The sequence below is a fragment of the Poecile atricapillus genome, chromosome 1 (assembly GCF_030490865.1).
Source record: "Poecile atricapillus isolate bPoeAtr1 chromosome 1, bPoeAtr1.hap1, whole genome shotgun sequence".
Classification (NCBI taxonomy): domain Eukaryota; kingdom Metazoa; phylum Chordata; class Aves; order Passeriformes; family Paridae; genus Poecile; species Poecile atricapillus.
This window is the reverse complement of record NC_081249.1, coordinates 21,551,006-21,576,639: the sequence shown is the minus strand read 5'-3', so window position 1 is coordinate 21,576,639 and position 25,634 is coordinate 21,551,006. Positions and strand designations below refer to the sequence as shown.

At 35.2% G+C, this 25,634-nt stretch overlaps 1 protein-coding gene across 5 annotated transcripts in view; it reads left to right on the top strand.

The window, feature by feature from the left end:
• STS (steroid sulfatase) overlaps positions 1 to 25,634 on the top strand; it is a 103,882-nt gene that overhangs the window by 47,467 nt on the left and 30,781 nt on the right. For all 5 annotated transcript variants that reach the window (XM_058863018.1, XM_058863026.1, XM_058863035.1 and 2 more), the window contains one exon: positions 19,962 to 20,099. In XM_058863018.1, the coding sequence (XP_058719001.1) occupies positions 19,962 to 20,099 (138 nt within the window). The remainder of the gene's footprint in view (positions 1 to 19,961; positions 20,100 to 25,634) is intronic.

Genomic DNA, 25,634 nt, shown 5'->3' with positions numbered 1-25,634 from the left:
AACCACTTTATAGAGCAACATCAGAAATCTTTCATCTTTGGTAGGAACAATACACCAAGACTGAGTTCTAAAAGGAATTTACAGTGTTTTCTGCTGACTGAGACATGTTGTGGAAGACTCTTGTGGGTGACTTAAAAAAAAAGGAGTAGAAAAGAGTAGAAGTTGAAAGTAGAAGTATTGCCAGGTACCAGTGATGAAAAAAACATAAAGATTGAACAATGAAATACAACTAAAACATTATTCCTCATTTGAGAGACTAGATGGAATCAGAAAGACTTAGGTGCCATTTTCAAGGGAGAAAGCAAAAGCTTTTCTTGTAAGAAGGAAAAGTCCACTCAAGATTCAGAATTAAAACAAAATGATTCCATTTTCATTTGTTTATTTATTGAAAATCAATACCAAATTGGACAATTATTCAATTGTAAGGCAATCATAATATTAGGAGGAGAAAAACCCAGAAGACACATGAATAAAATACTTTGAATATTTCTTGTTTGTGATTTGTTAAACCAATACTGAAGAGTATTATTACAATCTACATCAAAAATCTAAAATACAAAGCCTCTTGATAAGCTTTGGGACCATGTATGTCTATTGCTTTTTCATACTGATATGTGTATAACAGAATTCAATGTTGAAAGCATTCACAGTTATAATGTCACTGCATGTGACATGCCTTAGAGAATTATTCTCTGGTTAATAATATTAATTTTCTTTCAATGTAGGCTAAGCACCTTATTAATGCTATTAATTATAATTCATATGAAAGAAGATGAAATAATCTTAACAGTCTAAAAATGGAAAAAAAATGATGAATGAATGAATCAATGAATGTACTATCATCCTTTTCTTCCTTCCTCTGTTCCCTTCTTTCATTCCTTCATTCCTGATTGAGTATAGGAAGAAAAATGGATATGTTCAGAAATTGTTTTTGATGTAAATTGCATTACACTAATTTAATCCAAAACAGCACTGCAAAGAGTTTTGGAGCCCCCTGTAGACTTGCATGCAAGCTATGCGAAGACACACTAATCCAACACCACTTTTGCAAATGGCCGGTTATTTTTCTGTTAGCAGTAGCAGAACTACTTATCAGGTCTTCCTTTGTAAAATAATCCCAATTGAAAGGCTAAATTATAAAAAAGTCTCAGAAATTGTAGTCTAGCACAGGCTAGGTAACTGTAAAGTGAGGGCCTCATCTGGATGTCTTTATTATATGAATGCCCTGAAAGCTGAAAAAACTTAACTGCCTCTCTCCCATAATCTTTTGACCTGTCCTAGGATCAAGTTTATATTACAAGAAAATTACACGAAAATATTACAGTCATAGTTAGCAGGAAGGGAAGGGAGGGAAAGGGAAAGGGAAAGGGAAAGGGAAAGGGAAAGGGAAAGGGAAAGGGAAAGGGAAAGGGAAAGGGAAAGGGAAAGGGAAAGGGAAAGGGAAAGGGAAAGGGAAAGGGAAAGGGAAAGGGAAAGGGAAAGGGAAAGGGAAAGGGAAAGGGATCCCAAAGCCTCTTACATGTAACTTTTATTTGAAATATCTTAAAAGGTTTTATAGAATTTTATAGGAAGAGTATAGCTTGATATGTTCCCAATACCAGAGGGATAGAGAGCTACTGAACAGTGTCCAGAAAAGGGTTATAATAGAGACTAGAGCATTTTTTAAGAGAAAAGCCTGGGAGAGCTGTGACTGAAGCCCTATTCAGCCTGGAAAAGAGAATATCTTATTGACCTATATAAATACCTGAAGGAAGGGTGCAAAGAGAATGGGCCCAGGCTCTTATCATTTGTGCCCAGTGGCAAGAAGAAATGGGCACAAACTGAAACATGTGAGGTTTCCTCTGAATATCAGGGAAACCTTTTCTCCTCTGCAGATGATCACACACCAACACATGTTTCCATAGAGGTAGTGGAGTCTGGAGATGGTCCAGGGCTCCAAGTCACCCTGTTTAAGCAGTAGGCTTGGGCAAGGTAGCCTCCAGAGGTCCCTTCCAACATCAATCATTCTATGTTTCTGTGAGATGCTGGAGAAAAAAAATTCTGTTCACTGAAGTCAAATCATATTTGAAACAAAATCAAATACAACATTTAAAAGTCAGTGTAGAGGAACAAAGGACCTCTGAAGCAAACAGAAGTAAGACACTGTCATGATACTCTCCTCCACTGCTCTTCTCTAGTGTGACCCCACCTGAAGTAATGCATTCAAGTCCGGAGGAGAGCCACATAAGTTGTCAGAAGTCTGGAAACATTCTTCTCTGAAGAAAGGTTGGAAGAGCTGAGGTTCTTTAGCTTGGGGTGCTGAGATTGTTTAGCCTGGGGAAGGAAAGGTTCCAGGGTTTTGCTGCCTTTCAATATATAAAGGGGGCCTATAAAAAGGGTGGAGAGAGACTTGTTGCCAATGCCTGTATTGAGAAGACAGGAGGCAGTGGTTTTAAACTGAAAGAAGGCAGGTTTAGGTTAACTAGTAGAAAGTGATTGTGATGAGGGTGGTGAGACATAACCAGGTTGCTCAGAGAAGCTGTGGGTATCCTATCACTGGCAGTACTCAGGCTCAGGTTGTACAGGGCTCTGAGCAATGTGACAAGGAGATTGGACTAGATGATCTTTATGGTCCCTTCCAACCTAAACCATTTTGTGATTCTCTATTACTATAGTGATTGACAAATTTTAAGGATACTAATGACATCTTGAGTAGATTTTCCTTACAAGGAAATACCTTACCCTTACAACAAAATAATATATATAATTACATATTATAAAATAATAATAATAACTAAAAAAGAAGTTAGTTAGCTAAAAGTAACTATATAATTAAACCTTAGATATCTGAAGATATTGAACTTTACATGAGGAACATTTATGACTTGTTGAAGCATTTGCAATACTCTGCAAAACAACTCTCTGGGGCAACATGTAGCTTATACTGAAGTGCAGCAAAGCAGATGTATAAAGTATACGTACTTCACTGAGGAAGGAAAGCTGGGGTACAATCTAGTAAGATTCAGAATCAGACCACTTTTCAACTGTTTTTATTTGATTCCACTGTTATCATTATTAAGAATTGTGCTTCACACAGCACTTTCAGGAAGGAAAAGAAGGGCCGAAGCTCCACCAAGCCAGCTCCAGACTTTTGTGAAAAACATCTTATTTATTCCCTAATGAGATTTCCTAGTGTTATAAAGGAGATTATATCAGTAATATGTGCAGGATTAAGCTGTGGTTCCTAATCTTTATATCACCCAATTGTGAGATGATGAAAACTAAATCCCTACATACCTTTTATCTGATGAATTTGTGCATGTTTAAATAGTTAAATATGTGAACTTGATCACATCCTCTACTTTTAATCTTTATTCTACTCTGGAATAATGTAAATGAAGGGTGTAAGTGAAAATAATTTAAATTCAATATAAACTATTTTTAATGATCCCTGTGACATCTTTCTCTGTTTTAGTAATAGATGTACCACCACTTCATTAATAGATGAAAATAATGCTTTCTGAAACAAAACAAAAGTTGCTTTTGAAAACATAATGTATTTAGGAGACAAGTATTAGTATTATTAAATTACATCAGAAATCAATATTTCTTATTTTACATATAATTTTTAGAGATTGTTATTTTGAATTCTCACATCTTTGTATCACTTTGCAGTGTTCGTATACTTTGAAACTCTATTTAGAAATTTATTCTATAAGGAACAACATAAAAATGTACCACAAATCTTCTGAGAATTCTGAATTATACTCATGCTATATATATTAGTACTATACATATATATCGTGCTCATATTATACATGAAAAAATAAAAATAATAATTATTAATAATATGAGAAAGAAAGAAAATTATAAATTTCTATTGCTTTGAGGAAAATAGTGAATGAGCTATCCTTAATTTTATTTACTTTTCCCAAGAAAAGATCCTGCACAGCAAGATAAGCCTAATTTATCATGGCTTTTCACCTCATGTAGTCATTTGTAACAGTGCAACATTGATTTAAAAGATAAACGAAGCAGAATGATGCCACACGATCAGAAGCAGAAGATAAGCACTGATCTTATCCAGCTACAATGAATGTGACATAATATTGTTGCTGAGCCTGAAAACTTAAAAATAGAATTAAAAATCTGGAGATAGATGCCTGATGCTGATGGTACATTCCTTGACCTTGCTTTTCTGAATGTATACTGGTGTACATCTCAAATCTGTAAGATTTAATATTAGGCTGGTTTTCTTATCATAAAAGATGTTCAGCCAGCACCTCTGAGGAAGAAGGTATTCAGCCAATGCAGGTGCTCTGTGACTAGAATAGAATTTTCTCACCCTGTCTTGCCATTCTGCTCTTATCCTAGCATTAAGAGAATGTTTCTTCAGCTAAGACAGTAGTTAAGCTCTTGAAGCACATTCACTCTTTAGGTCACACCTGGGAAAATTGTCAATGTGGGTGCAGATTAAAAACATTTGTGGTTCTGCCTTTGATGATATGGATGCTTTCCAGTTACAATCTGGTCTAAAACCCAAACCCATTTCATATGTCACTAAGCAGCAATGACTTTCAGTCACTACTGAATGGGACCAAATTTAAGAGGTGACTAGGTGATGAAAAACTCCTGTTTCCACTATGATAAGCCTCCTGATCTACCTAATCCTCCTTAGGTACAGTTTCCTTTTTCTATATCACATCTTTGTATACAGGAAAGCTCCTTCTCAGAACACTATTTACAAGATTAAAAGGCATATCTTAAGTGGCCATTTCTGTAGCACTTTTTAATCAGTCATGTTCAAATAATGTCTTAGTACTCCATGATGGAAAAATTCAATATAATGTAGTTTGTGGTAATAGTCCTGCATGGTTTAAAATTTGCTGCCAGCTGCCTAAGAAGTTTCATTTACATCTGATATTGCAGAAGCTAAATTGTCAAAACAACGTGTGATAGGGTACTGTGCATTTTTCTTTACAAAAATGTAATCATGTAATGTTCCAAAAAGTAAAGGCTTTCTGTTGAAGCTCTTAAAATTTGGTCTAGTACAAAACCAGTGACATGACATCTTACATTGTGTTAGATCAAAATGCTGCAATCAGTGAAAAAAATTAGCATTACTCTTAGACAAGCTAATTTCCATTAGTAAGAGAGAGCTCAAAGCCTGTTTTAGGTAAACTAGAAATAATAGAGAATCCTGATGATTCCAAGCAATGAGGATAAATCCAATCAAGGAGGATAGGAAGTTCTCTAATGAAATGTCCAAGCAACCTTTTGTTTAACCTTTACCTCTGAAGTTTAATTTTACATATAAATGGTATGGTTGGATTTTGCTCCTTGATTAAGGTGGGTGCAGAAAGCCATTATTAGTAGATTAACAACACAGAAAAATGTTTTGAAGCAAAGATTTAAGCCAAAATTGACCTGTAGGAATACAGGTCAGTATGGACACAGGTCTGAGTATGAATACTCAGATAAAGGTTGCAATAAGGAAACAAAATGGGGCTCACTTTATTCAAATTGTAGATAATCTCCAAAATACAGAGTGGAAAAACAATTTTAAGGAAGCTGTTAAAGGTTTTGCTCATCGAGTGCCTTTGCATAGCAACCTTTTTAGCACAGATACTGTGAAGCTTTTAAGAAAAATTACATTTACACTGTGCTAGAAAATCTCCACAGGACTTTAGTAAGTCAGTCATCCAGAGCAAGGGATCAGGATGATAGACTTCACTCACTTTGGCAGAAGTGTTACTGCTGTCAGTCTTTAACCTTTATCCCTGAATTAGGAACATGACTTTTGCCATCGTTTTTCTTCAATAGTTGGACACTTAGAACCATATCTGTGTAGGTATTTATAGAGCTTGTGATCATGGTTTTATAAAGAATGTGACTGTACTAGTAGGAGAAGGATGTTGCTGGTAGTAGTTGCATGTCTACGAAAGAAGCCTTAACATGAAACTAAAGAACAGAGAAACTGAAATGTCAAGGATTTTTAATCTGGTGTTTGAATCTTCTCATCCATTCCTCTTCCTTGTACCTTCAGCTAGTTTTGTAGTGGACTATCCAGTACCTTAACATACCTGATACAGCCCAGAAATGCATACAAACATGCAGAAGGCACAAGTGAATATAGTAAGATTATGAAGTCAAGTACTTAAAGATAGAAAAAAAAAATCATTCTTCCTATGCTTGTGTCTTGTGGTACAGTTTTTAACATATGTTTACATGCCATTTCTTTTCCCATTGGAATCCTGCCTCCTCATCACAGAGTGCCTTAATGAGCAGCTTCTCAACAGTAGGTGTATTCCTCATTGTTAAATATGAATTCTCATGATTTATTTAACACATGCTATTGAAGTTCTGTTTTGAAGACTGATTCTTTGACATATCTCATCTTTTCTGTTCAGTAGTTTGCTACAGTGTATAACAGACTTGCAAATAAGCATTTTCACAAAGCCTTTGTAAGATAGGGGAATCTCATTAATCTGTTTCCCAGAAGAAAAACAGACACAGAGATGATGTTCAGTTTTACCTACTGAAATATAACTTTGTTGCTAGTCACCCACTAATCCACATCTGGATCTAGAGTAAAGCATTTAAGTCAGATGGCATGGGATTTGGGAAGGGGGAAAGATAAGTAATTTTTTTTTGCTGTCTCGATCCATGTTGGAGGCTGGAAATGGTTAGAATGTGCACCTGGACTCAGGAATTCAGATTTTCTTCTGGTCCTGGGGACTAAGTGGTATTTTTTAAAGATAATTAAATATATTTTTCAATATATGAACTATAATGATATGAACAGTTTCTGTGATGATTCAGGGAATGTCTTCCAGCCTTTTTACCATTTTTCATAGCTGGCTGCATATCAATTAGCTGTAGAAAAAACCTAAAACTGATCATGTGCATTTCAGTTTCAGTGATGATACTGAGAATACTAGAGATTCTTTTAAAATAATCTATGTTGTTTTTTTGGAGAGAGACATGAAACTTGTTCATGCTTCTTTTGAAATGTATGTTAATTGTTTTGAGACTGTGCTGCTTAAAAATAGCTGAGCTAATTCTGAGTGAAAGCAGTAATCATACAATAAAGCTTATGACAATATCGATTCTGTGGTGTTCATCGACAGACTGGTTCCCATTAGTGAATTTCCATGCAGAATTTCATACTGCAGAAGCACAAGGCTCATATTCCACGTGGTAATAATCTCTTATTGATGAGGTTTGTTGAACTGCCTTTTTATTAATTCTGGCTGGTAATTTTTCAGTGGTAAACTTGACTGCTAAAACAACCACACTATATAATAGGAAGAGAGGTAATACTACTGAAGATCATTTTTTTTCTAAAAAACAGTTTTTTATATTGCATTAAAGAAAGCTTTTTATTTCTTTCTGTATGATAACAAAATATAATAGTGAGATAAATTATTAATTTTTTAGGGCTAGGGGAAGTAGTAGAGTAATGATGCAGTGATTAGTGAAAGGAAGGCTGGTAAAGTGGTAATTTTTATCTGCAGGTTTTTCTCTCACCACTTGATTGTAAAAAAAGGCATTTCTATTTTAATTGAGGATGCTGTTCAAGAAAAACTGAAACTGAATTTTTATTTTTCTTTCCTATCATTATTCTTTAATACTGATGTTTTTATACTGATGTGGGGCAGGGGTTGAGTGTTTCACAGTATACTCAGGTTATTTTTTATTTGTTAGAATGCTTTCTTTTTATTTTTGCTTTCATTTGACTTTGTATACACACTTCTATTTTTAAATCATTCTCTCTCCCTACCCATGAAACTTTCTTTATAACATTTCCTTATGAAGAACACATTTTAGTAACCCTGAGAACACTGAACTGATTTTGTATTACAGTAGTAAGCTCAATATCCAAAGGAACACCTGACCCCTAAGGGCTGAGTTGCTTACTTGGGGTGAGCACAAAAAGACTCCATGATAATCAAATTCCTGCCTTAGACCAGCATGAAGTTATATTCCACAGCGTTACTGGATCTTGCAGCCTTATGAATCCACAAGAGGGGAGGCAGAACATCCTTCTCTCCCTTACCTCACTTTTTTCTAACCAGCTTCCAGAGAAAATAGAAAGAAGGTGTAAGAGGAGGAGAAGAGAGGAATCTTCCTTTTTCACAAAGTGCCCTTTTAGCAAACTACTGGATGGACTCATCTATAATGTCACAGTTTGTCTACAATTAAGTGTGATTAACTTAGGCCCTTCAGTTTACATGGTTTTATAGTACTGTTGTGAGGGTAAAGTATTGGCTCTTAAGGCTCTTGTATATCGGTGGTTGAGATAGTTGTGGGTTAGAAATCAAGCTTACTTTCGTTTCTTAATTGAATAGCATTTAAAACAAAGCAGGAAACAAGAAATAATACAAATTTAACTGCATTTTAATCTTAAAGAATGGCCTAGCCCAGAAAAACAGTATAAACTTTGTCTTCCTGTGAATCCAAAGATAACTTAATGCCAGGTGTTTCAAAGAAATTAATAGTTCAGGATGCCTCATTATTTCTAGTAAAGTCAAGGAAGTTACTACTTGTGAAAATGTGGAAATGTATTTCAATGTATCGTATACTGCTGTGTAAAAGGTAGCAAAGTGCTTCAAATCCAGAGTTCAGTTGATTTTGAATCACAAAGTCACAGAGCGTACGTTAAGCAAGTAATAAATGAATACTTTTGAATTTATTTTTTTTATAATTCAAACACATATAATTTATCCTTTCCTTTTGGCAGATGAAAAATTGGACATGAGCCAATAGTGTGAATTGGCAGCCCAGAAAGCCAGCTGTGTCCTGGGCTGTATCGAAAGCAACATGGCCAGCAGGATGAGGGTGGTGAATCTGCCCCACTGCTCTGCACTTGGTGGATCCCACCTGGAATGCTGCATCCAGCTCTGGGGTCCTGAGCACAGGAAAGATGTGGGCCTCTCAGGGCTGGCCTAGCAGAGGTTGGTGAAGATAAGCAGAGGGCTAGAGCACCTTCTCTAGGAAGACAGACAGAGAGCAGGGCTGAGAGCGAGCCTGGAGAAGAGAAGGCTCTAGGGAGAATATATAAAGGAAGATAAATTATAAGAAAGACTGGAGAAAGACTTGATACCAGTACTTGTAGTGATAGGACAACGGGCAAAAGTTTTAAGCAGCAAAAGGGTAGATTTAGATTGGACATTGGGAAGAAAATTGGAGAATGCGAGTTGTAAGATACTTGAACAAGTTGGCCAGAAAAGTTGTGAATGCTGTGCCACTGGAAGTATTCAAAGCCAGATTTTGAGTAACCTGATCTAGTGACAGATGTCCCTTCCTATGGCAGAGAGGTTGGACTAGATGATCTTTGAAGGCCCCTTCCAAACCAACATCAGGACAGAGTAAGACATAATGTAACCAGCACATTGTACAGAACAAAGTTTGAACATCTTAGCAGGGTGTTATGAGCAAAGTTCAGCTATGATGGCTTTTTTTGCCAGCATTTTTTTTAATAAGGCACAAAATTGGCAGTTGTCCTTAAAACAAAACAAAACAAACAAACAAAAAAACCTATCAAACAAACTAAACAAAAAAAACCCCAACAACTAAAACCTTTCTACAGGACATATCCTAAATATTCTTGCCTATTTAGAGCTGAGGTAGTCAAGCTTCATATCCCAAATTTCTCAGTCCAGCTTTTGTGTGATTTTGGTGCAGTTTGCCAATCTTGTGCAATAAACCCCAGGTGCTGCTTCTAAAAAATAGATGGCCTAGTTAAAGAGAACTTTGAGGACTTTCTTGGCAAAAAAATACTAGACAATAATATCACATTTACCTCTCAGAATATAACAGATTTTTGATGAGACATTTAATTACTTCCCTTGTTATGTATTAACTTTAGGAATTCATGGTAAAATAGTAGAAAATAACTTTTTTAAATAGGAGGAACTGGTATAGTAAATATGTTATCAGTAAATATATGCAAATACTCTGTCCTACTGTTACCGTATTTACTTGTTGAATCTTGATAATGATAGAGTCAGTTCCTGTGTATAGTCACCCGTAGTTCTCCAGTGCCTTCCAGAGCAGAAATCTGTTTGCTGGATTGTACTTACTTCTCTCTGCATGTGATACTGAAACACCAGTGCATTACAGAGCTATTCATGTGAACTGTGAAGATTGGAAGCATTTCCTGTTCAAAGACATTTGGTTATATACAAATTCTTAAATTTGATTTTATAGGTTCAAAGATTATTAGTTCATAAAAACATACATTAATAGGGAGGAACTAACCCTCCTACCTGCCTGTGTATCCATAGGATATTCCCATAAGTATTCCCATAAGTAAGAATGTGCTGCTTGGGGCCTTCAAGTGGTTATTTGCCATCTGTTCTTTGGAGAGTTACCTTGGCAATAACTCCTCTCATCCCAAAATAATGTCTAATTACAGTTGGACTAATTTGTTCCATGTATCTATGTAAATATTTCAGCTGATCTGTGGTGTTTTGTGAATGTCCTTCCTCATCTCACATTTAGCTTTCAGATTTATCCTAAAAACCACATCTCACTGTGATCCTTAGGCGCAAGGCAGAGCCCTTCTCTTCACACAATAAAAATGCCTTTTGGTCCATTTTTGTAACAAATGACACATAGCATTCATAGTGTTAAACCTTTATAAACTCAGATTAATTAGTAATTTCACACAGAACATTTTATTTTTTTTTTATTATTGAATGAGTAGAAATTAGAGAAAAGGCAAATAAATGAGCCTAATGATCTCAGGGCCCTCTCTGATCTCGACTTGACCATGTCAAACACATCTTGGCCTAAGTAGAGCCCTCAAGTATTTCCAAACCAATTTAAAACAAAAATTACATATTTCTCTTTCCAGGCCTCAGACCAGAAAAGCTCAGATTTTCTTCCTCATAGGCATCTGCTGTGGTACCGAATACTGCCCTGAAACTTCAACAAAACTCCTTTTGAATAGGTTGTGAATACTTTTTCAAGAGGACTTAGATGATTTGGGAATCAGAGTGCCATTTCATGAGATAGTGAGTATTCCTTTTTGAGCTAGTAATCTGTCATCAATGAGTATGACCTGAAAAATTATTTGCCTTCCCTGCAGAAAGGATCCTCTGGAATTTAAGTCACCATATATTTTTCATGTTTAACACACATATCTATATCAGAGGAAAAAGCGCCAAATCATACATAATTTGTGGTTCTCAATGTATTTGTTTGTATTTTTTTTCCTAAATTCTGAATGTCATCTAGAGAAGACAGAGTACAGTCCTTATCATTAGTGGAAAAGTCCCTTGAGACAATTTTCATAGTCAGGTTTGCTTTCTTATTAGTAGTAACAGTGTCTGTACAGAGATTCATTATCAAGTAACGTTTTTGAGATGGTGATTTCACAGTAGGCTTTGGGTGTCTAAGTAGCACTTAGGCTCAGAAGTTAGAGATGTAGATGAATTAAAAAGTGTGCATTGTGATCCTCATGTCTAGGAGAAAAAAAAGGGTATTGGGGGTAAGTTAAAGCACACCTACTTTCATGTTGGATTAGATTTGCACAGTTAAAATCAGAAAACCAGGAAAATAAATTTATTGAGATTTCATGATGAGTATAATTCAATCTCGATAAAAATCCTCTTAACTATATGGAGTTCAATTTATAGCAAGTGTTTAAAACCTGCTTCCAAATTCAGCAAAGATTAAAAAATTTAGACAATAGATGTCTAAAAAGACAATAAATGCTGATGCTCTAATATCAGCTAATTTTTCACAGTTTGAATTTTACTTAATAGAAGTTATAAAAGTGATGTAAACAACTGGAAAATACTTTAAAATTTTTAGAAAAGTGCAGAGGGTAAAAATGGGGGGGGTTAAATTTTTTTTCCCTGCTTTAAATTCTTCATAATTCTTACTAGATTAATCTGGAAAAATGTTGTCATTATGCATTTGGTTCTGGGACCATATACATATTCAATTTAAAACTTAGTCTGACATTAATAAATGTTTAAACCTTTGAAGACATAGGAAAGAGTTTCTTTTATGACTCTCCATTTATGCAATTTATCACAACTGGCATATATTGGAATGGTCAAATACCTGAAGCCTTAAATTCACCTGACAGTCTAATTCAAAATTGAATGGTATCCCTCAGTTGTCACTACATTTTGCCAAGGTCACACCTAAAGGAATCCCTTTCATAATTTAAAAGAAAACATGGGAGACCTCAGTGGGAAATGAGACAATGTCTTTTTAATTATTCATCTTACTTGCATGTGTGAAACGGCATCTTAGATATGTGTGGAATAAAGATGCAAATTTACCCAAAAAGTTACCACAGCTGTCATGCAAAATGCAAATGCAATGGACCCTCCTAAAATTGCATGACCATCTTTCATATTTTAGCATTTTAAGCAGGCTAAAATTCAAGATTTACATTAGAAATACATAGACCAATGTTCAACAGATGTAAGGTCTAAAAGTAAATTTAAAGCAATGCATTTATTAGCTAATTTAAATACTAATAAGGAAATAGCCACTGATTAGTTATACTTTTTGACCTGTAATAATCCATCATTAGTGCTGCAGTGCGGGAAACTTTTCCATCCTGGGTTGTCTCTTTTACTTCTGTACTTACAGGTCTTCAGATGTCCTAACTCAGTGCTTTATTATGCATATGTATTTATACATATCTAAAGTATAATTCCAAATTTCATATTTAAAAAATAATATGAACCTATATTAATAAGAAAAATAAGGGATGTAGTACTCATCTCTAGGAAAAACCTCATGCATAAGTCAAAATTTGGTTGATTTATTCAAAGCTGCTAAGCAGTGTGCATACCTAATCTGCTGTTCACTATGCTGAAAATTTATTCTGAGGGTCTGAAAGACACATTATACTTATAAAACTGTAAAAACAATCACAAATGAATTGCAAGTTTTCAGCTACATGGGCATCTAAATTCAAACAAAAAACAATTTCACACTGATAGCTTAGCTGACTCCATACCAAAGTTGCCTTGTTTAAAAGACTGCACTTTTCTGAGCGCTTCCACAGATTTACTTGTCCCACTCTGAGTCTAGGGGAATCTACCAGAAAAGTGTTTGATATTCTACAGACTATGGGGACCTAAGAACTTCTTATCTGATTTCTAGTGGTAGGAAGTTACATCCCGGGCAATTGCCTTACCTTACTTCACATTGAAAAGAATTCAGAATTTTTGGGGCCTAATTCTTAGGATAGGTGATCTGCATATGAAAACCTATGCTTTTTGCTTTGTGTGCACTTTATGTAAATCCCACCCTCAATGTATCTACAGCATGCACAGCTGGAGCTGGATTGTGCCTGCACTAGACTTCATCAATCTAGGATTCATCAATCCTACCATATTTAAAACTGCCAACAGTGGGCAGGTCTGGACTATCTTCTGGGCTGGAAAAAGACTGTCAGCACACCAGAAGAGACAAGAAACCCACTTCAGACCAGCTCTACTATGGTCCCTGACTGAATGCCCATCAGTAGTGTGAGTGCCTTAGTTGCATTCCCAGAATTCATCCTTGAATTTAGACTGGAAGAAATTCAGTTCACAAAATCCAAGAGGGCTTTGCTGTGGAAACATAAATATGTTAACTGTCCGTGATTGGATTTACTGTAAATATGCATTCCTGTTACAAATTAAAACACTAATATAGATGTGTTTTTTCAGAACCAGATGCTACTTTTTGGCAGAATTTCTGGTTGAAATTGAGGATCCCACTAACCTGTGGGTAAGCAGGAGCTTACCATATTTGAGACAACAGCTTTGTACTTATGGAGAAGACTTCATTGTATGGCTTGTTTCCATGGTGTAACTTTAGAAATAGTAGTGCTGTAGTACTGATTCAAGGCTTTGTACTAAATGTAAACTCTACATTATTTTTGGAGGAAGAACCTTATACCTTTTGTAATTAGTTATGAATCGATTTTCTGTTCTACTCAAAGAGTTGTACTACCTAATATTCACTCTCACCTTTGAGGTTCATATGCTAATGTCCTCCTTATGAGAATCACTTGTATTCTTAGGTGGATGTGTTCTGTTGACTGGCTAGATAATGTGCCATAGCATATCCTAATGCTTTGTCCCAGAATTTCCACTCTACAGTGGTTGTGTTGTAGCTCTGAATGTTAAACAAGTTGTGTGCAGACTTTATGTACTGTTCACCGTATGTGCAGCCACTTCTTGTGTTGCTGTCAATGGTTTTATTATTTTCCATCTTTACCTCAAGTGTTGTACTCAATGACTAGGTCTGAAAGTGATAATTACTTCCCCACTGCAGAGACAAACTGATTTGCATATTTATCAAAGGGAAACTGAATGGCTCTGAGCATACCACAGGAACATTTGCATATTTATATCCTGAAATACACAAAAGCTAAAATTAAGATAGGAATGTCTTGATCTTAGTTATAAGCTTGTTTTAATACAAAGGTTTTAGTCAGTGGCTTTTGTAATCAGATCAGTGCATTAGAGTGAAGTATCTTTTCTTCATCACAGAAAATCAACATAGAGATTAAAATTATTGTTAACTTGTGAATGATGGTGTGCAGAAGCTGCAACATTAAGTTTTCATAAGGTGAAAATCTTAGCCTTTGAGCCCTGAAGAGATGATTAACTGTGGAAAAACCTTAAACTGCTGTAGCAGAAAGGGGCTCCCAAGAGGTTTCTATGTAGTAAACCTATGGGTATACAGTTGAAAGGCATCAATATATTTTCTGGGAGAAATGTGGATTTCCAAATACTTAGGCATGTAGCATTAATTTGTAGGATTTTATGCATCTATTCAAAGGCTTGCCACTCACAGAGGTGAATGCCTGAAGCTGACTACAAGTTGTGATTCTGGTTAATGATGCTATTCCAAACCAAATATGAGCAGCAGTAGCAAATTGTGAACAGCAAATAAAAACAATAAAACCCCAGCAACAATCAAACTGCCTCTTCTAAGCAGTGATGTGATGGCTTATTTTCCCAGGCTGATCTATTGGATTCTTTGTTCAATAAGTGGCTTGCTATAAGTTTCTGGATACAAGAGAGGTATGTGAAAGTTTACTGGAGATGGAAAAGAGATTACATCAACAGGAATTTCCTTTCCTGTCAACTGTCTTTTCCTGAGACAGATCCTTAACCCTGCTTCTGAAACATATTTTGTCTTTGAATCTGGCAAACAGCTTTAAAGCTCTCCTCACTAGTAGAGAAACTATTTTTTTCTAATGCCTAGATTACACAGAGGTATTCTGTTTCCTCTAGCTTTTTATTCACAATTTCAGCAATACTCTAAATTATTTTGAATTAATACAAATAATATTTCTTTCCTAATGACTTGAAATGATGATTAACTAATTTTTGAATAAAATGCATTTGTTCATATACTTGCTTGACTAAACTTTTGAACACTTTTCCAAATCACTAACATGTTTGTAAACACTTTATTGTTTTTCAGTGTTTGTACCTTGTTTACAAATGAATAGTCATTTTTTGGAAGCCTTATCTCTTCATGTACATGCGTACAGTAGGAGCTTTATATGAGTCAAAACTCAGTAATTACGATCATCATTAGCAAGGCTGGTTCAGCTGCCATTCAGGAAGTGCTGGAGAAGTTGAAAAGTGGCATGGCTCTGTGTTTCCTTCCAAAGAACAGAGTCAATTGCTCTTCTCACGTTCACCTGGCTGTCACTCCACTGAAATTGGCATTTTCACATTCAGTATGAAACAATTCTTTATAATTTTACACAGCTTGAAGCAAGAATGGAGAGCAGAATATAGAGAGCATTCCTCATTATATTTCACAAGAAGTTTCATTTAAATTTTGGAATAGCGATGCACTAATTAAATCAAGTAACATCTTAACGCAGTTCTCAATCTGTTTTGTATCTTAAAAATATATAAATGTAAGAAAAATGTCCAATGATCTAACGCCTTTGTCTGCTACAATGTTAGTCACCTGCAAAATACATTCCTATAATGGCAGTGGTAGGAGTAACTTGATCTGAAATTCTAGTTGCTAAATAGCTGCAGAAATTATGGAGCTACATCAGGTAGATTGATTTTGATTTTCAGAAATGTTGTTTTTCCAAATACATTCTGTTCAAATCAGAAAAAACCAATAGCTGTTACCATCCACATAGACCAGTACAGCAGTTAATTTTTCAGAACATGGCTTTCAAGCAAGGTAAGCTGTAGCTGCTTGAACAAAACTATGGTTTTCCTGACGTTTTGACCTATTCATCCTACAGTTTCATATTCTGTATAAACCCTTGAAATCCAAAAATTCTATTGAAATTTGTATTGCTTTCTGAAGCCTGCAGTAGAACTCACTGGGGACACTAAGCCAGCTGAAGTCCCATTCTTCTAACTAAAAAGAACATGATGTACGACATATTTCCAATCATATTTTATGGGTGAAGCAATACGATTTTACCATCATCTCTTATGCAGACATCATTTATCTGTTCACCACACTCATTAAAGTGTGTTGCTCATGGAGTTGCATGTCTAGCACTTTGGGTACAATTCATCTTACTGTCCTTGATGTCTAATATGAAAGCATTTAGTTTTCAGTTACTTGCCTATCTTCTCTTTTTCAGTCAACAGCTAAAAAAGGTCTTTTTGCAGCTGTGATTCACCTCTTCCAAGGCAGCTAAAATAACTGCCATTGCCTGGGAATATTTATACATCAATTTTAACTTAATTCCAAAGTCTCTGAAATATACAGAAGTAGTGAGAGTAAAGGATTTAAAATTAAAAAAAAAAAAATAAAAAAAAAATTATAACAGTAAAAGATGTGTTTGTCTTCATGAGAGTATTTGTTTCCAAAATTCATATAATATTGAACATGAAAGATAACTATCCACAGACATCCACAATGCATTCTTTGCGGGTTTTTTGCACTGGTTATCATTAAGAAATATTAGTAAGTGAATATGTTTCATGTGTTAATGGGAGTCACACCATTCAAATGCACTTACATGTGGCTTATTTCCTGGTAGCACACACTTTGCTGTCTATTTACAGTTTTCATTCTAGTGGGTGCCAGTGTTCAAAATAGAAATGGTAGGTTTGTTGTGACTTCCATACTCTGACAATACTGTTTTTTGAATTACCACTATTAGTCCATCTGTATTGAAAAATGTTTCTTCTAAGAAAAATTGGCATTTTAGCATTCATTAATCAAACCTAATGTAGGCAATCTTCTGTGTTTAAAAACCTTTTTGAAGGAAATGGAAGGTTTACCATTGAGTTTAACAAGTTTTGGATGATAATTTCTATGCATTTTATATGGCTGTGTTTTTTCCTCATATGGGAAGCATCTGAATGTCAGAATTTTATATTCTTTTTCAGAATAAGTCAAGTTACTCAATGTCGTTAAAAAAAAAAGTCATTATAATGTCTTACATTTAATTTTAATATTAATTTTTAATTTTAAGTTTAATTATCTGTGATAGTGAGACAATTTTCATTGCTTCTCATATATTCCCAAATTAGTTGGGAAATCAAAGTGGCCATTACTGAATGATTGCCAATAACTTTGATCACCAGAGATCGTTTAATGCTATATACTGAGCACCATTCTCATTTTATTTTCATTTTGTTTTGTATACAACATTAACTTGAAAGTTCAATTTCATCATGGAACATAATGTATGTATAAAATACTATTGTGCACATCACTGCACGTACATTTCTTTCCACAATATTATTTATTATTATTGTCATTGTATCATAAAATCATAGCTTGATGTAGGTTTGGAGGGAACTCTGGAGGTCATGTGGCTGAATACCTACACATAATTTTCTAATTTATCTTTATACTCTTACTTTTTATCATCATTGACACATTTTCAAGAGATATTGTAATCACTTAGAAAAAAAATCTCCAAACAATTTCAGAAGCCAATGGGAAATGGCCTCTTTCTTTTCTGGCATTAACTCCACCTTATGCAGCAAGCACATGGATTGTCAGATGGATCTGCATGATTTTCCCTCAACCCACCAACTTTAAAATGTCAGCCTTTGTAACAGATTTTCTCAGCTCTGTTGGGAAATTTCAACTCCCACGAGGCTTCAAAATTTACATAAACAAATTCTCCTACTCTTATATTTCTTCTTTGCTCCTACTTTACAATAAGACCAACAGGTATCTACTTAAATTTAGTGGCTGATGTTCCTTTGTTCATGACTCAGTCATCTGAAAAATTAAGACAGTCAACCTGTTCAAAAAACAGCTTTGGTATGATATAACATTAAGAGGCAACTAGAAATAGTAGCAATAAAGTAAGATAATTACTCCTTATCCAGAAAAAGAGCATAGCAACAGAAACAGTGATCTGAAAACCATTTAGAAGGCTCTGTATTTCTAAGTTCTTATCTCATCATCTTTGACACAATAATTAGTCATCAGAGATGATGAATTAATTCTTAGTGGACAGGTTAGCAAACCAAAATTAACATTCAAATTGGACCATTCTTGGATGCTTAAGTAAAAGAATAAAGATAAAATGGTTGTGAAGACAGAATTATCTTTATATGTTCTGAAATCCCTAAAGGACAGATTCATTGTCAGGCTGATGTGAAGAATTATATTCTTAAGCTTTGGTCATTTTCCAGGACCAATAATTTTAGATTCCTAATCAGTATAAAATTCACTGGAGCAAGTTACAAAGAGCAGCTTCACTCTCTTTCATATTGAAACACACTTTAAAGAATTCAGTCTAAATAGGTTTCAGTGTAATTTATATAACTGCAAGGCCCTCCACAATGCCGAAGTAGTGTGAGGAGCCCTTTGTGAAAATGAAACATGAGCCCATGGTGCCTAAGATGGTACAAACATATCCTTGTAGATACTTTTAAATATGTGTACCTGGGTGTGTTCATTACCTTGCACATTTTGAGTCCAGTTGATGTTTTTCTATATGATGAGATATTAAGGTCTAATTATTAGGTACCACACATACTTCAAAGGTGTTACATACGTTACTTTTTTTTTTGTCTTACTCTAACACTCACACTGAGATTTTTGCCATGCTGCCTCTGTAGGTTGCTAGGCAGCAAGGCTTTACCCTCAAACTGTGAGATCTACTTTGCATGCTGAGATTCTTTTCTCAATGTTACTGAATATCCTCCGTGGCTTGAATCTTCTCGCTAAGGGGTTTCCTAGATTGGGAGCAACTGCTTCCAAAAGTCACTTGTTCTCTGTGGATTAGCCCTTTTCTCTGATGTCCACAAATACTCTCATATTGTACTTCAAGAAATTCTGCAGCAACAGAGTCATGGTCCCAGTTGCTACAAGCCTTGTGTGGTTGTGCCCTACTGCGTGCTGCATGTGCCAATTGTTGTGTATAAGAGAGTTTATACACAGCCATTGGCTGAAAAGTAGTCTCAAAATGGCATAAAGACACAAGTGTTTATATGTGCCAAGGTTAATAAAAAAGTCATTTAAAGTCCTCAGCATCTAGAGGAGGCAACAAGGCTGGTGAAGGGCTTGGAACACAAACCCTGTGAGGAACGGCTGAGAGAGCTGGGGTTGTTTAGCCTGGAGAAAAGGAGACTCAGAGGGGACCTTATCACTCTGTACAACTTCCTGAAAGGTGGGTGTACTCAGGTGGGGGTCAGTCTCTTTTTCCAGGCAACAGGTGATGGAATGAGAGGACACAGCCTTAAGCCATGCCAGGGCAAGTTTAGGTTAGAAATCACAAAAAATTCTTCACTGAAGGAGTGATTGGGCACTGGAATTGCCTGCCCAGGGAGATGGTGGAGTCACTATCCTTGGACATGTTTAAAAAAAGACTGGACATGGCACTTAGTGCCATGTTTTACTTGATGAGGAAGTGTTAGGTTAGGTCATAGGTTGGACTTGATGATCCCAAAGGTCTTTTCCAACCTAGTTCATTCTGTGATTCTTAAAGCTGTCCTTTGTTTCTTTTTTGTTTCTTTTTTTTTTATTTTTCTTTTTTTTTCCCCACATAGGGCAAGTTCTGAATGTACTGGAGAAGCATAATCTGAGTGACAAAACTCTTGTATACTTTACATCTGACCAAGGTGCTCATGTTGAAGAAATCTCCAGTGCTGGAGAAGTCCATGGAGGATACAATGGTATATATAAAGGTGAATATTCTCTGATTGTTCTGGAAAAATGCAAGAAGAAAGCATCTCCTTGGGTTTGCACCAAAACTGTAATGTACCATGTGGCCAAGGTTAAAATCTTTGATCTAACTGAAATAAAGTAAGAATGTTTGTTTTTATTCTTTTTAAGGAAATTCAACAAGTCTTCTCGTTTCTTTATGAGAGATTAATTTCTTTTCATTCTTTCACTAACTAGAGGCTGCGTAATTTGTTTTCCACTCGTATTTCATGGGTCAAGATAAAGAAATCCAGCAATTTTTGGAAAGTCATTCACACAACTTGAAAGTTTTGGTTGTAGAGATAACAAAGTAAAATGTCCTTAGGTCTTTCTTTGGTTTTTGTTTTTGTTTTTGTTTTTGTTTTTTTAAATATATATATAGTATCACAGAACTACCAAATCTCATAGTGGTTGAGCCTGGAAGGTATCTCCCAAGGTCTGCAATCCCAGCCCCTGCAGCGCAGGGTCAGCTGTAGCACATTGCTCAGGATTGTATCCAGTCAAGTTATGAAAATCTCCAGCGATGGAAACTTCATAGCATCCTTGGGCAACTTTCTCTAGTGTTTAATCACACTCACCATAAAAAAAAAACAACAAAAAACCTTTTTCTTATGTTTAAATAGAGTTTTCTGTCGTTTAGTTTGTGCCCATTGCCTCTTGTCCTGTCAGTGGCCCCCCACTGAAAAGAGTCTGGCTCTGTCTTTTTTACTCAGGTAAATCCATGTAATCCATACAGATGCATAAAATCCTGCTAAGCATTTTCTTCTCCAGGATAAGCATTTCTTCAGCCTATCCTCATATACTGAATGCTCCAGCTGCTTAATCATTCATCACCTTCCTTTCAGCTCATTCAGGTATGCCCATGTACCTTGTACTGGGGAGTTCTGCACTTGGACCCAGTGCTCCAGGTATGTTTCACCAGTGCTATGCAGAGAACGAGACCTGCCAGAAGCATTTTTCCTAATGCAGATCAGAGTGATGTTGTCCTTCCTTGCCAGAAGGGCACATTGCTGGCTCATGATTAGCTGGTTGCTCATTAGAACCCTCCAGTTCCTCTCTGCAGAGCTGCTTTCCAGCAAGTTACTCCCCAGCCTTTGCTTTGCTAGAGGTTACCACTGTGAAGATATGGACTTGATATTTCCTTTGCTGAACTTAATGGGGCTCCTTTTGGCCCATTTCTCCAAGCCTATAAAAGTCCCTTTGGATGGTAACACAACCTTCCACTCCTGCCAGATCTATATCACCTGCAAACCTTCAAAAAGGAAATAATTTAGGCATACAGAGTAAGCAATAACCTTAGAGAGTTTTCAAGCAAGAGGACCCCACAGTTTTTATTCAGTAGGTATCTGTCTGAGAAATGACCCTTATATTTTAAGAGATCTTCAAAGCAAATGCCACACAAGAAAAACAAGGAATGCCACAGTCATGAGGTCTGTATATCAGATGGGTCCCTTTAGGCTAACACCAGAGTGAAATGTATCTTGAACGTTAGCACATAGGCCTTGCACAGTGATCTAAGTAATTAAGGAACCATATGGTTACTTATCTGTAGCCGTAGGCACAGCCTGAGGTGTTTTAGAAGCTCTAAAAAATATTTGCCTTCTAGAATGCCAGACATAAGGTACAGGATAAATGATAAGGAAGGAAAAAACACACTTGGGAATATGTCTTCTTGAGGAACTTTGATTAAATGGAGTCTTTTCTTTCAAGCCTTGCAAAATTTTGTATTCATACCTACAGTGCAGAGAAAAACTTGAAATAGATCTTACCTGGATTAAGAAAAAAAACCTGATTGATAGGATTATTTGGGTAGTAATGGAGCTTCTTTTAAAAAAAAAGGAAAAACTGTGATTTGCATTTAACACTTGTGGTGTGCTGACAAATGGGTTAGAAAATAATCACAATGTAAGAAAGAAGATTATTATTTGATAAGAGACATTCTTAATAAAATAAAAAGAAATTAAAAGACCCATGTAATTAGTTGAATATACTTCTAATGTTTTAAAATACAATGAATTCTGCTTTATATTCCACTCCCTGCATCTCAAAATCAGTCCTTAATTTAACAGGTATATTATGTATCATTTTCAAAAGGACTTAAGTAGAAATGATCAATTAATTGCATTACTTGCATTTTTCATACATAGGAATTTATTCATATTAAAATTCACATATGATAAAAGTGTCTGTACATCTCTGGCAGAGTTAATGAGAACCAGACCTGTGAAGCTCCAAGACTCAGACACTGATACAGCAATGTGACAGACACTAAAACAGCAAAAGGACAATATTTATGTTGCTTGTGCTTATGTGTGCATACACCAAGACTTTGCTTCCTGTGGCGTGTAGTTTAAAAACCTGAGACACGCACATTCTCACATTGTTTCTCCCTCCCTGTCTCTGCTAGTCAATCTCCACTATTTATCTTTTTGTATCTGAGTGCTGTATAAATGCAAATATGAATCAAGCCACTTAACCCTCTTGTCAGAGCTGGAGCAGTATGCTCAGCAATAATTGGTTCTGCCCTAAAATCAAAAGCTCTCAACCGATCTCCACAAATCTAACTCACTAATTTCTCTTGATGCCTAACCAAATAAGCAGCAATAATAAAATTTAAGAGGGGTTTGGAGAGTTAAGCTAGTGTGGCAAAACTCCATTCAAGAAAGAGAAACTTCTGTTTGAAGGTTTTATTACTCTGGATTCTAACTACAGAACAGTTCACCATAAATTTGGATAGCCCTTGAAATTAGAAACCGGAGTTTACATAATGTTTAACCAATTGCTGTTGTACAAGGTCTGGTTTATTTCTGCAATATTCCTTTTCAGAAAACATTATATAGTAATATAATGTCTTTCCAGTGGCCTTTTTCTGACGGTTGGTTGTAAGGATCTGTGTAGTAAATAAAATCCCTAGGATCCTAATCCAAGTCAGTATGACCTTGGTTTAAGAAGTGAATCCTGACAATTCAGATTCTACAAAGAATCTTAACAATAATTATATAAATTTTTATCATGTAAAGATTAATTTCCACTTTGAGTCTTTCTAAAGTCTGAGCATAGCCTCTATCACTTGTCCATGAGAACACAGTGCTTTCATTTACTATTTTGAAATGAGATAGTTGCAAATTTCATGGAACATCTTGAAGTTTAATAACATTTTCTCACAGATATAGCATAAAGGAGGGAACAGTTTTAAATCTTCCTTAGCTTATATTTGTTTTGTATGCCTTTACAGTGCCTCTTTTCAGAGGTAAAATTCAGAAGATAATTGTCTCTTCCATCTCTCTTACGATTTTTAACTGATGAGTTTTTACTTGTCCCTAATTTCTTGATATTTTCCTAGGTGACTTACTTCCCTTTCAAAACTGAAGTAAATATACTAAAATACTAAGGGGCTTAACACAGTGTAGAATCAAGGTACCTTACTATTGTTTTGGAGTATTTTTGCAAAGGGTCACAGGGTGTATTCTCTTTCTGTTTCCTGACTGATAGTCAGATTTTGATTCATGACCATCCTTTTTCTCCTAACCCATGACTAATGTTCCAGTAACTTCTCCTGAAGGTCTTTGTCAAAGATCTTTCAAAGGTTTAAATCTAGATACAGCTTCTAAAATAAAAAATAGTGGCTATTTTAGTAAGAATTTCTTGGCAACAACTGAAGGCCGCCTTACGTGAACTCATGATTTGTATGAGATACTATTAATATTTTAATTAAATTAAAAATATTAACAATTTAATTAATACATTAATATTAACAAGTTAATGTTGAAATATGGAAAGTAATAGGTGTAACTGAAATATCTTCTTAAAACTTTCTATATAAGTTTTCCAGCTTTTTTTTTTTCAGTCTGTAGCATTTGTCTGTTGAAAGTACAGAATATTAAGGTATTGCTTATATATATGATTTCCAGGATATCTGCACTGACTTCTTAAGTGTTTTTCACTAGCTGCCTCACTGAAGCATGTCCATTTGACCTAGTCAACATAGCTTTCCTTTAGGAGCAGAAATAAGGTTAGTTTTTCCAAATACTTTGGATTTCTACTTTCAAATAAGATAAGTAAAATAAATTAGTAGAATTTCCTCTATATTAACATGACTTACAAGATGACTGATTTAAATGAAACCATTATATTCTTCTTTGGTACCCTGAGATTTTGAATATAAATATTTTGTGGTAATTTCTATTTAGTTTCTTAGTGAGTAATTTTTTTAATTACCCTCAGTGTGCTATAATATATCTATATATCTATATCTATATCCATAATTTATAGCAGTAAACAATGAAGGCAATAAAAACTTTTCTCTATACTTTTTCTCACTATATTATTATCACTGGTACGTACACAGACAGTACAAGTCCTCCCTCGCTGTCACTTGTATCCCACTTTGTCACATACAGAATTTTCTGTTCAATCTCCTTACATCTTACTGTCTTTTGGATATGTACATGTTGCCTGTACCTCAGACCTGCATTAGAAACAATCTTTCTTTGTACTTATGAAGCACTTAGCACAATACAGACACCTGGCTACTGTCATCCTGCCAGAGTGGTCATGTGTTCTGCTGCTAACGGAAGTGGAGCCAAACACTGATAAAGCCAAACTGTGTGAACAACATTCATTCTGAGTGTTTCGTGCTTTTGTAATAGGTATTGTCATAATTATTTGTTAATATCCATAAAAAGTAATGACTACTGTTTCCTAAGGACTTAGACCCTGTTTTTTTTTAAAATCTACTCCAGATCTTTGAGGCCAAAACAAGAAATGAATACTCAATTTATTTAATTTTTTTTATATTTATTACTGTAAAACCAGTTTGTATACTGCAGTTTTAAGTTAGTTCAGGTTTTTGAAGCTGTTAGTAAATCTTTTTCTTCCTGTAAGCCACAGAGAAATCAAGCTGACCATTGCTTTGACTCCAGGAATCATGGCTATGGCATATCTAGTGATATTTGTTGGAGTTTATTTTTGACTTGAAAGAAAGCAGTAGTGGATCTTTTTTTCAAATGTGCTGTATTACATTACTGTATTCTCTCTGAAGTGATCCAGATTTTTAAATAATCAACCCATCTTCTAATTTTGACTGAAACAAAAAGTATCCTCAGTGATCGTTTAATTTGATTGGAAGAAATGTTAGATGAGAAACATCCAAATGAGCCATGTCTATTCCATTCACCTGTACAAGAGTACTTCAGATAAAAAAAATAAGAAAAACAGTACATGAAACAAGTTAAAAATCAGTAAAATAAAGAGTAAACTTGTCATTAAAAATAAGTTGTTCAACCATTTTATAAAGTAAGCAATAGTAACTCGTCTTGATTATTAGTATTTGTGGCATAAAGTCCAGTATAGATGGGTAGAATAATTAATGTCTTTGTGTATCTCTATCATTTAAGAGAATAAATGAGGTTTGGAAGCTTTGTTTTTAAGATGAATGTATGAAGGGTAGTATGGTTACAGTCCAGGTGATTTAAAAAAGTTATTTAAAATAGTTTTCATCATTCATAATGTTAATAGTG